General features: G+C 36.2%; 1 protein-coding gene across 1 annotated transcript; it reads left to right on the forward strand.

Annotated features, from left to right (window-relative positions):
- The first annotated feature begins 249 nt into the window (after positions 1-249).
- Positions 250-6,570, forward strand: olfml2bb (olfactomedin-like 2Bb). The gene is made up of 8 exons (XM_026206463.1): positions 250-645; positions 1,091-1,357; positions 1,540-1,647; positions 2,259-2,420; positions 2,854-3,043; positions 3,991-4,434; positions 4,536-4,712; positions 5,658-6,570. The coding sequence occupies exons 1-8, from the start codon at positions 499-501 to the stop codon at positions 6,254-6,256; spliced, it is 2,094 nt and encodes a 697-aa protein (XP_026062248.1). The 5' UTR covers positions 250-498; the 3' UTR covers positions 6,257-6,570.
- Positions 6,571-12,336: the final 5,766 nt, after the last annotated feature.

The following is a 12,336-nucleotide window of genomic DNA, read 5'->3' on the forward strand; positions in this document are numbered from 1 at the left end:
TTATTTAATAATTAAGACATGTTGTCATATTTAATTAATGTGCTTTGTACTTTAGCCTGTCATGAACACAGTATTTTATGTTTACATTTATACGTGTGCGTAATTAACATTATAAATTAATTTGTTTATTGTGAGGCAGTAAAAGGCGCGGGTTTGGGTCATTGATCTAATGGCAGAACTCCTCCCTGTCTTTAGGTTCCTCCCCACTCACTTACAGCAAACCTTTCAAATATCCATTCATCACCGGCAGTACAACACAAAGAAGGTCTTCTTTCCGTCTGTAGAAACCATAAGCAACTGATTTTAACCAAACCTAGGACCATTTTGACGTCATTAGGGAAACTCTTTACATATTCAGTAATTAATGGATTATTGATTGACATATGGAAATATATAGGTTACATAAAGAATAATTGCATTTTTGTCTGGGACGAGCACCAAAAGAATCTTAATCTTAACTTACTAAAATTGGCAACTCATCTTGTCTGATAAATTTGCATGATGGAATTATTGTTTTTTATTTTTTGCTGGGGCTCGTTTTGTTTAACACGAGCCAATGTGATGGAGCAACAGACTGCTGACAATATAGACAACCGTCCAACTCTAGAAGATGAAATGGACAATCAAGAAAACATCTTAACACAGGTAACTTTTCCTGATTAAATATTACAATGATCACATGATGTCAGGATCACAGGAGAATTTTGCAGTATTGCTATTATTATTATTATTGAAATTTCTATGTAAATACTAAATTATATTAACTGCTTTTTGACCAAATATTCTATGTAAATGTAATAATAATATTATTGTTTGATTCTATATAAACATGTTTGGTTATTATTAAAATTAAATAAGGTGATTTCTGACCAAACAAGTGTTAAAAATAATAGTAATAATGCATTTGATTATTATTGGAATTTATAGGCTATTAACTAATAGGCTGATTACTAGTTGTTTAAAGTGATATTTGGCCAAAAAAAAAAAAGTTAAATATGTATATAAATCTAATAATATATATATATAAACCAAAATGTTAAACTGTTACAAGAAAAAAAACATTATTCACTGTCATTATTTACTCTTATAGCTCATTGGAGACTATGATAAAGTGAAGACTCTGTCTGAGGGCTCAGACTGTCAGTGTAAGTGTGTAGTAAGGCCTCTGAGCAGGAGCGCATGCAAACGCATTGAAGAGGGCCAGGCAAAAGCTGAGGACTTCTACACAGTGGAGACAGTCACTGCGGGACCCAGCTGTAAGAAGTGTGCCTGCATCGCCCCTCCCTCTGCCCTCAACCCCTGTGAGGGAGACTTCAGATTCAAGAAGCTCCAAGAAGCTGGACGGGACGATATCAAGGTAAAGGGTTTTTAACTGAATCAGGATTCATGCACTGGTGTTAATAGATAATTCTTAAAAATACTGACTAGTTCTATTTAATTAGATGACTTTTAGTCTTTTTTAGACATAAATTAGTCAATATTATAAAGAACTTCTATTAACCCACTCTATTATCCACTTTTTATATCTTGATGTTTCAGCTCTCAACCATAATGGACCTTCTTGAGGGAGCATTTTATGGGATGGACTTGTTAAAACTTCATTCCATCACAACAAAACTTCTGGAACGGGTTGATAACATAGAGAAAGTGAGTGCAATACTGATACTTGTTCTCAGAATTAATTAATAGAATATATAAGCATCTATGATCATTAAACAGTATTCTGATAGAAGATCTTATATCTTATGCTTATAATAATATAAAGTACATTACATTTATTAACACACATGCTTGAAAAATAAAGGCTCTTTATTGCCATCTTTGCTTTCATTATAAACCATCCATGTAAACTCTCCATTGCATTAAAGGTCTTTAAAAATATATATATTATATATCGTATTCTTTTGAAACCTTCATTTTTTGGAAGAGTGAATATAATATCCACACACTTTTTGACACAATTTTAGAATATATAATTTAGAGCCTTCTTTCCACATTAGCGTCACCACAGGAAGGCAAATCCAGTCACACACACACACACACACACACCCACAAAGAACAGAGTATGACAGTATTTATTTTTGATTATGCTGTTCCCTGAAACAATCGCACTGCTTTCTATACACTATTCAGAATTACCAGGGCACCAAAAAATCACTGCTTTCAAATTTTGCCACTGGACAAAGGGAAATTGAGTTCAGGTGGTTGGGCAGAACTGCCACCCATGGACATCTATTGTGTTTATATTCTCCTTACAGTCGTTTTCCGGAAACCTGACAAAGGAGAAAGTGAACGTGAAAGGTGAAAAAACACAAGGGAAGGGGCCTCGCTCCAACCAACGACAAGAGAAGAAGAAACGTCTCAGCGTGCTGGAGCCCTCACTGCAGAAGAATGTGGCAGCTGCTTTTGCTCACAGTGAGGTACAGATACAGCACACTCTAGCTCAATCCATTAGAAATGCCCTATAGGCTCTTATTAGTCTCACTTCACAAAGATGACAACTGCCAACATGTACAATGCACACTGCAAATGTCACACACATTACCACCAGTACCAAACTTTTCCCAATGGAAACAGTGGTCAAATTCACTGTTCCAATGAGTCTGGAAGACACGTCAGTAGAGAAATAGCTGATCAAAGCCGTACAACTTTCCCAAAATGTGCTCAAGACATTAATAGGCCACAAATTCCCCTTCTTCTCATTCAGGACATTTATGCAGCCACAAAGTGGGCAACTTGGAAAGAGACAATTAATGCTGCTTTTATTTGATGCAGTAATGTGATCAGGTTTAATAACGTACATTTTTGAAGATAATAATTTAACGGACAATTTCACTATTTATTCCTGGCCAGAGGAAATATGAGGAAAAGTTTGTTGGGAGTCAGGGCTCCAGCAAACCTGTGCTGAAGAGAAGCAACTCTGAAGGTAAAGAGGAGCCGCATAAACCTGCAAAGACCAAAGCAGGTTCCAATGGCATGACCATCAAAAGTATGACCTTCTACAAAGCCAACACAATGGAGGACAACGAAGGGAAAGAGCACAGTGAGTGTCCGACAGCTCATTTCATTGTAATAATGACTGAAATGCAGCTTTTATAGCTGCAGCTCTCAACTGAGAAAAAAAACTAAAAAGGGTCAACGATAAGTTCTTGTATTTAGGGTTAAATGTAGGATGAAAAATGTTGAGAAGCTAAATGCAAGTTCAGCATCACTAACAATCATTACACAGGGACCGCTCATATTATTTATTTATTTATTCATTCATTCATTCAACAACCTTGGTTCCGGTCGGAAGTATTTTCCCCAATTATTTTATCTGTAGGGATACTACAAAACAAGCAAAGAGTTCTAAACCATAAACTAAACCAACAAGTTCTTAAATGAATGATAATATTTGATTTCAAGTGCAATTTGATTTAAAACAAAAAGATATATGAAAATGAGTCACCAGTTTATTTAACATTTACTTAAAATGAATGACAATCCCATAATGCACTACAACTTACATTATTAAGTTATACAACAGAAAACCAAAGTATGCTAATAGTATATTTCAAATTTGTTGTTAAATATTAATTCATTTATATAACATTATTGCATATAAATACATTACTGTATTTTACTATTTTCCAAATAAGTCTCATATGCTCAGCCAGTCTGCATTTATTTGATTTAAAAAAAAATAAGTTTAAAAAAAAAATCTTTCAGAAATGTTGTTTTCAAAATATTTTTGTGGGAACTTCATGTTGTTGTTTTTTTGTTTTTGTTTTTGATGAATAGAAAGTAGCATTTATTTTAAATAGATTTCTTTGAAACATTGTAAATGTTTTACCGTCACTTTTGATCAATTTTATATGTGTATGTTTTGGCTGAATAAATATGTGAATTAAAAAAATATAAATTACCCTTACAGAGTCAGCAGCATTTTCAGATTAAAAACAAGAGTACGCCAAAGTTAAACTAAGCATTTTATGTTTCTTCCCTCAACAGTTTCCACTGCAGCACATGAGGTTGTAAGTGGTGATGGCTCGGTGGATTTAATAATTGAAGACCAGCTCCATAAGCATGAGCTGCCTGCGACTGTTACAAGACCTGAAACCGCTTCAACGGTGACCCCCACACCGTCAGTGAACCTCGACACACAGAACGGAGACCCTACTGCTGCAAACATGCCAAATATAACAAGGCAAATCGAAGGAGAGACTGTAAAAGCCAAGAAGTCAAGCACAACCACAACAGCAAGGGCAATTCTGCCAACGTCAATGCCTTTAACTACCACAATGTCACCAAGCATCAGTGCAACAACCATCGCAACTCCTCTTGCAGTGCCTCGTCTGGCCAGTGTCACAGCACCTGCAAAGAGGTCCAAACTTAGCTGGGATGAAGCTACAACGCAAACAAGCACACAAGCTCCAAAGAAGCCCAAAGAACAAGGTAAGCTTGATTCCAGATCCAGACTGGAAGAAAACGAACTTAAAAGAGTTTAGAGGGGCGGTGATATGTAGATGCTTCTCTTCTGGATTTGTTGTTTACAGGGATCTGCAAGGACACACTAGCAAGCATCGCTGATCCTGTTACACACAACTCGTACGGCAAAAAAGAAGGTGCATGGATGAAAGACCCGAAAGGCAATGGAAAAGTGATATATGTGACTGACTACTACTATGGAAACCAGCTGCTGGAATTCCGTGATATGGACACCTTTAAACAAGGTACATGTATTTGTAAAATAGAAACTGCTGCATTTGGCTGCTGTGGCTGCTCATTTGAAGCAAACTGTACTGTATATCTTCCTTTTTTGTACCGTACAGAAAAAAAAAATAATTTTCAGAATACTTTATACTATTGGTTAGACTCCAAACTCGTTCAAAATAATAACACATTTACATATACAGTACTGTTAAGCGTCAGACTTATTATTTATTTATTTTCAAGAAATGTGTACTTTTATTCAGTATAATAACAATAATAAGATAACATATATTTATTATTAAATAATGCTGTTACTTTGAACTTTCTATTCATTAAACAATCTTACAAATATTTAGCATAGTTTCCACAAAAATATTAAGCCGTTTTAAACATAATAATAATAATAATAATAATAATAAAAGATATATTCTTATTCCTGAAGGATCATGTGAAACTGAAGACTGGAGTATTGCTTGAAAAGTCAGCGTTGCCATCACAGGAATAAATGTACAAATATATATATATTCAAATGGAAAACCTTTAATTGTAATTAGTGTAATATTTCATGAAATTGCTGTTTTTACTGCATTTTTAATCAAATAAATGAAGCTTTGGTGAGCATAAACTTACAGACCTCAAACATTTGAATAGTAATGAAGTTTTGTGGGGGGAAAAATATCTTTTTTCAGATTTCCCTAAATTGAAATTGTTTCTCTTCAGATTTTACAACAAACAGATCTACAGCTTACAGAAAACATCTGAATAATTTATGTTACTACAATTAAAATATAAAAAGCCACTTCATTTAGGAGACGATATGTTACAATATCTTTTTCTTTTTTCACAAAGCATGAAAGAGTCATTATACATACAAATATACATCTGCCTTTATGTTTTGCAAGAAGATCATAACCAGTCTCTGCAGTATAGCCTATAACAGTTGTTCCTCTTTTTTTATCTCACAGGGCAGTTTAGCAACTCCTACAAACTCCCCTATAACTGGATTGGCACTGGCCATGTGGTCTACGGTGGCTCTTTCTTCTACAACAGAGCCTTTTCTCGTGATATAATCAGGTTTGATCTTCGTCTCCGGTATGTAGCAGCCTGGACCACCCTTCATGACGCAGTGTTAGAGGAGGAGGAGGCTCCCTGGAGTTGGGGAGGACATTCAGACATTGACTTTGGTGTGGATGAGAGCGGGTTATGGTTAGTGTACCCGGCTCTGGACGAAGAAGGATTTCACCAAGAAGTGATCATCCTGAGCAAGCTCCGACCCTCTGACTTACACCAAGAGAAGAACTGGAGGACGGGCCTGAGGAGGAACTTCTATGGAAACTGCTTCATCATCTGCGGCGTTCTGTATGCTGTCGACAGTTTCGAGCGCACGCATGCCAATATTTCCTATGCATTCGACACGCACACACACACCCAGATGATTCCCCGTCTCCCTTTTGTGAACAACTACACTTACACCACACAAATTGACTACAATCCTAAGGAACGTATGCTATATGCATGGGACAATGGCCATCAGGTGACCTATGATGTAATATTTGCTTATTAACAGTAATTTAAACACTTGAAAACTTTATCGATGTACTGCGTGCAGCACTTTCTGTATAAAATAGTAAAATGATTATGTGTCGTAGTGGGTTGTAGATCAGTCTACATGACAAATATTTTTTATGGATATTTCATTATGTCATTTTGTCTTTTGCATGTCCTTTGTATTTGCTTTTTTAGTGAATGTTTATTGATCTCAAAGGGGTAAAAATGGGATTGAGCTATTCATGACAAGGTTCTCACTGCTCATATGAAGTGTAAATGTATGTTGTATATAATGTAATTAAAAATAAACCTTACAGCAAGTTCTTTTAATCCTGTTGGTTCAAGTTTCATTGCTTTAGCTTCCTTTGAGGTCAGCATAAAACATAATTTGCAACTCATTTAACTTTCATATTATGGCATACTTCAAAATGAAACGATATACTCAATGAGAGAGTAAAAAGTAAATTTCTTTCAGGAAAGTAAGAGGGATTTGTGATGCCAGCCACAAATAAAATCCCCTTAAGCTAACAAATGACAAGGGCAAACATTTGTATCTTTGGACTAACATGCATTAATGTATTTTGCCCAAAAAGACCATATATTGTGCATTAAATTGTGCATTGTTCTTAAGGACTGGTCCTTCAAATAACATCTGTTGTCAGCAGACTCTACTGTAATCTCCACATCCTTGAATTTCTCCTCAAAGGAATTCCTGAGAAAACCAGATGAGAAAGAGGAAGGATCTTGAGCTTGACGGCACCTTGTGGAATTGACAAAAACATCACCATTACAAAGCACTAGTGTTGTCGAAATCAAAACGTCCGTAGTACAAATGGAAGTAAAATTTCAAGTGCCTCCGTTCATATCTAGGTACAATAGCAAAGAAAAACTGGAGGAAATTTTATTTAGGAATATTATTTAACAATAAACCTTTTGGAATTGGTACCAAGTAATGTATGTTTGACAACACTATAAAACCATTTTCAATAATGCAAACATATAGTTGGCAGAAAATAGTATCTTACATGTTTACCATTTTATTTCATTTGACCAGACTGTATATATTTTATATTATAATGTATAATATAATATATGACAAATCTAATAGAGACCTGTGATCTGAATATCAGTTATGATAGAAGGCTATTAATAGACTCACAGTTATTAGCATTGAGCTTGGTTGAAACAATCTCAATGAAAACAGCATGCTCAGTCTTTCTCCTTATCAAACATGTGCAATCAGTTTCCTTTTTGGAAATATTGCCGTGAGAGTTAAAGCTGCTCCATTAATGTCAGTCTGGTTTGAGAAAATGACTTCTCGAGTGAAAAAAACTAAACTTGCTCAATCGCTGACAGAGTCTGAGTGTTTGACAAGATGAAGTGACAGCTCTGATACGCCAGTGACAGTCACTCTAAGTACTTTATATGACTTACATGACAACCTTTGGATCAAAGCGCCTTAAAGCATTATGAGAATGGCAGAGAAAAACGTTGGCTGTGCAGTCGAGCTGTGGGGAACCGTTCAGACAACTACATATTAACAGGGCTCTGAATGGCGGCCACATCTGCAGAGCTTTGAAGAAGTACAGTAGGGCTTGAAACCCAAGAGGTCTCCACAGAGGCTTTACTTTGGCCAGGTCCACCGTCTGTCTGGGCGAGCTGAGTTCATTATGCTAAATAACTCTGATGTCAGCCAACACAGTCATTCACTCATGTTGATAATGGGCTTCCCTGCTCTTATTCTTCTGACATAGTTATATTGTCCTGACTGCTGTGGAGTCATTCATTTGGTTCAGGCCCTTCTGTTGGATAGCTCAGTATCATTTTACCATGAACCCTAGACAATTAGGGTCCTAGCACATTAGTTATGTGCACCAAAGTCCAAAATTAGTACCCCCAAATGTACCTTTCCTCAGCCGAGAAAACAGTAACTCACCAATTGGCCAGAATTTCAGCATCACATGCTTTAATTTGTACTGAAGAAGTGATAATATGACTGAGGTAAGCGCATGTGACATCGAAATCGATCTGTCTACCAAAGAAATCATTAGTAACTGTCATGACTTTACCATTTTTCCTCAATGAAAAATTACTGTTAAAAAATGTATCTGATTTAAAGGGATAGGTCACCCAAAAAAGAAAATTCCTTCATCATTTACTCACTCTCATGCCGTTCCAAACCCATAAGACTTTAGCTAATCTTTGAAACAAAAATTCTTTTTAGTCAACCTGAAAGATTTCTGTCACTCAATGGAAAGTCCATTCCACAAAAATGTAGAAGATTCAGATAAGGTTATAAGGTCATCATAAAACACTTTATATAGATACATGATAGGTAAAAATGTATAGCCTGAATTTACTGTAAGTCGCTTTGGATAAAAGCATCTGCTAAATGCATAAATGTAATTTTTAATTTTAATTTAATTTTAATTTAGGCTTTTATTTAATGGCTTGCTTCATATGGATTGATTTTATGATTCCTTAATCTTTCAGTGGAAGGATAGAAACATCTCAGGTTTTATAAAAAATATCCTCATTATGTTTTGAGGATTAACCAAAGTCTTAGGGGTTTGTTGCACCGTGAGCAGATGACCGAATTTACATTTTTGGGTGAACAGTCTCTTTAAATGAATGAACTTTATCGATTTTTGCCTTGTGTATTTCAAGAAAAAGTAGAGAAAGTCCAAGATGAAAGAAAGAGGGAACATAAGAAGCTCCTCAAAGTGCTGACCCTTAACATGTGAGAGGATGGTGAGGGGATGTTGTTGTCATGCAATGAGCCGGGGTGAGAAATTCTCCCTCTGGGCGTATCTAAGCCCATCAGGCATGAACTCTCTTAAAAAGACATGTCTTCACAGTAATGGGGGCCACTGAACTTGCCTGGGGAATCCTCTGGAGCCATACAATAACAGGCCAAATACAATGACCCAGAGGCCAATTCAGCTATAATTCTCTAGCACACTTCAGCTGAACTCCAGACGAATGAGGTTAAAGATGTCGTGCAGAAAAACAAGGTAAGATGAGAACGGGAGGTCATAAATCCCAGCATACTGTCAAGAGCTCCTAAAAAACATTTTGGGGCTTTTAACTGGTTCTTATACTGTGGGCCTCTTCAAACTCAAACCTACCAGGTGGCTTTCATGGACCACTAATACTAGGCCATGAAACACACAGCTTCAGGCTTTCAAGAGCGTCTTTACTGACTCCATGAAATGGCTTTACAATGTCCTTTCCTGTGTTGACACGTTCCAACTGAAATAGGATGTTGGGGAAGAACATTCTGTATCAATCTATTTAGTCCTTATGCCTCAAACTACAAGGATTACAGTCACTAAAAATATTTAGCACATGTACACTCACTAGGTCGTTGGTCTTGGAGAAACTCTGAGCCAATTCCACTCAGCCCTTATGGAAAACAGCGCATTATTGGATGGCTGTATTTTCGCAAATGCTCTCCAACAAAGCCTTTAGGTCCAGCTTTTCATTCCCAGAGCAGCTGGGTTATTACCAAAAAAGTGCGGTCACAGTCTGTGCTTTCTATCACTGTAACAGTGGTATACGTACAGTATGTGAATGTGCTCTGGCCATTCAATCAGCCAGTTTAAGTTCTGGGAGCGGAGCTTCTTTTCTTTAGCTTTGAATCAGGAGGAACTGTATCGTGTCTTCTCTGACTCACAGATAAAACAACTGGTCATCCAGAACTCTAAAAGTTAATTCGGTTTATGATTTTGTTTTTACATTTACACTGTCAATCTACAAATGAATTACTTAAACGAGCAGTGCATAATAAAGTCAGCATGAAATGGAAGTTGTGAGTGTCTTTTTCCTATTGTGAAAAACACCTGAGTGAAACTGCTGAAAGTAGGGCCAGACTTGATCTAGTTTTTTTTTTTTAAGACATAACTGTATGTTGTATAAGCAGTCACTAGCATTAAAGAAAACTACATGCATGCATATAACCCTCATAGTAAAACTGCCACTCCTGGAAACTCAAAAAGTCCAGTGATTGAAATCAGGCATGGTGATTTTCCCTCTCGAGTTCCCATGAGCCCCTTTCTGGCATATCATCACACAGAAACACATTCGTCTTCTCATCTAGTAGTCATCGGCTTGAAATAAGGCTGAAAATCAGGTCTGAAACTTCAGAGGAGCTGTCTGAATAGGGCTAATTGTGGGAGTGTTATCCCTGCATGGCATTAGGACTCCTTTCACTGTAAGACTCAATGGTGATTTATCAGATTAGCATCAAGAGAATGCTTTTACCAAACCTCATCGGACTGCTAATGCAGCCATCAAACACAACATTCCTGGAGACCTTTCAGAGGGGAACTCAACACGCTGTATCTGTATTAGATCAGGCATTACAGATAATTCTTTGAAGTGAATGCAATTATGCTCGTCTGGGCTGAAAGGAAGGCATGCTTTTACTAGCACTGAGCACTGCAGGATGTAGAAGTCATAAAAAGCTAGCTTTTTTTTCTCTTCTTCTTCTACTTCAAACTGTAATCAATTTAAGTGTGTTTTTATATGGTATTTAAGGCATATTTCAAGGTTCAGGCATTTTATTTTCTGGGGTGAGTGTGTCTCGAGTCTTAATTCATGTTCAATTTGTACCTGACGGACAACCAAGTGTTGATAAAATAGTTTCAGTTTGTAAATTATTTTAAAGTAACTTCAAGTAAGTAAGAGAAAGGAAATATAATTAACTACATTAAAAAATAATAATAATAATAAACTAAGAGTGGGTAAGTGGGCATGAATGCATTGCATTACTCAGTTAAACTCCATCACAAAATAGTTCCGAAAATTTAATAAAACCATGTAGGTAGCATTCACTTTTTAAAACATTCATATTCACAACAATTTTTTTAAATGTAAATTATTCCAACCTGAATGTAATGCATTATCCAAACATGATAATGCATCAGCAGTGGCAGGACACAGTCTTTCCTTCCAACACAATGCAACCAACAATGGTATATTTCAGCCCTGCATCTGTAGCCAGATGTGTCGAGACTGAACAGGAAATGGATCTGGGACAGTCCCCTGAAGGGCCTCTGTGTTGCTGACCATTCAGTCAGCCTTTCATACTGTATGAAAACTCGTTACATGCAATGAACAGTATTTCTACTGTAAATTGGAGTGTTTCAGAATCCTTATCTAGTGATTTTTCAGCTGAGACTGGGAAACATTTCAGGTTAGACAGAAGATGCATGATAAAAAATGACATGAAGAACCTTTAGCCATCAGCCAGGAAGTTAAAATGGAAAGATGATTCACTGTTCTGCATGACAGCTTGCACAAAACCAAAGAGCTGTACTTTTATTCAGTTTTTCCATACTTCCAATGTTTCCACGGTCAGTCACCTGTTACTGTAGCTCCATTTAATTAAAAAGCAGAAAAAAATAAAATTACGGAGCTTGCAGACATGACTGCATAAGAGATGATTCTCTCAAAGCAGAACATGACATTAAGTGTTTTACAATGGTGGTTAAGCACTGGTTTATACGCAGGTTTAACAAATTGTATTTCCAGTTTATTTGTTATTGAATCCTGAAAAAAAATCATTTTCCACAAAAAAAATAAAATAATAAACAATGTTTATTAAAAAAAAAATAACATTTACATTTCTTCATTTAGCAGATGGATTTATCCAAAGCACTTCACTGTGTAAAGTAAATCATTAAAGTAACTCTGCTCATTCATTATCCATTAATTCTACGGTCATTTACATTAACTCTAAAACACAACTCAATGAAGTGAAAAATTCAAAATACTGGTAAAACACCCGTAAAAAATAAATTTGGAAATTTATATGGTACTTTATACATATTATTATAATTATTTACACAATTTATTTCTAAAATTTATTGTAAGTCAGGGCACATTTGGGTGCAGCTGAATCAACACACGGTTACTGATTTGCAGAAATCAGCCTTCATCCCATCCAAGATTTCCACTAACATTCCATGAGCATCTCAGGACACTCCCGTTACACAGGAGAGGGGGAATTCATCCGCCTGCAGACTGTGGAGAATGATGTAGAGTGACAAACCCTGTGTATAGTCTGATTAATAATGAAATAACAGCAGGTGG

Source organism: Carassius auratus, chromosome 27 (assembly GCF_003368295.1).
Source record: "Carassius auratus strain Wakin chromosome 27, ASM336829v1, whole genome shotgun sequence".
NCBI classification, from domain to species: Eukaryota; Metazoa; Chordata; class Actinopteri; order Cypriniformes; family Cyprinidae; genus Carassius; species Carassius auratus.

What these genes read in the sequence shown, in the direction of transcription:
- olfml2bb (XM_026206463.1), top strand. Translation starts at nt 499, where the DNA reads ATGATGGAATTATTGTTTTTTATTTTTTGCTGGGGCTCGTTTTGTTTA. An exon ending in AAGAAAACATCTTAACACAG is followed by an intron (nt 646 to 1,090) that starts GTAACTTTTCCT and finishes TTACTCTTATAG; the next exon opens with CTCATTGGAGACTATGATAA. An exon ending in AAAGAAGCCCAAAGAACAAG is followed by an intron (nt 4,435 to 4,535) that starts GTAAGCTTGATT and finishes TGTTGTTTACAG; the next exon opens with GGATCTGCAAGGACACACTA.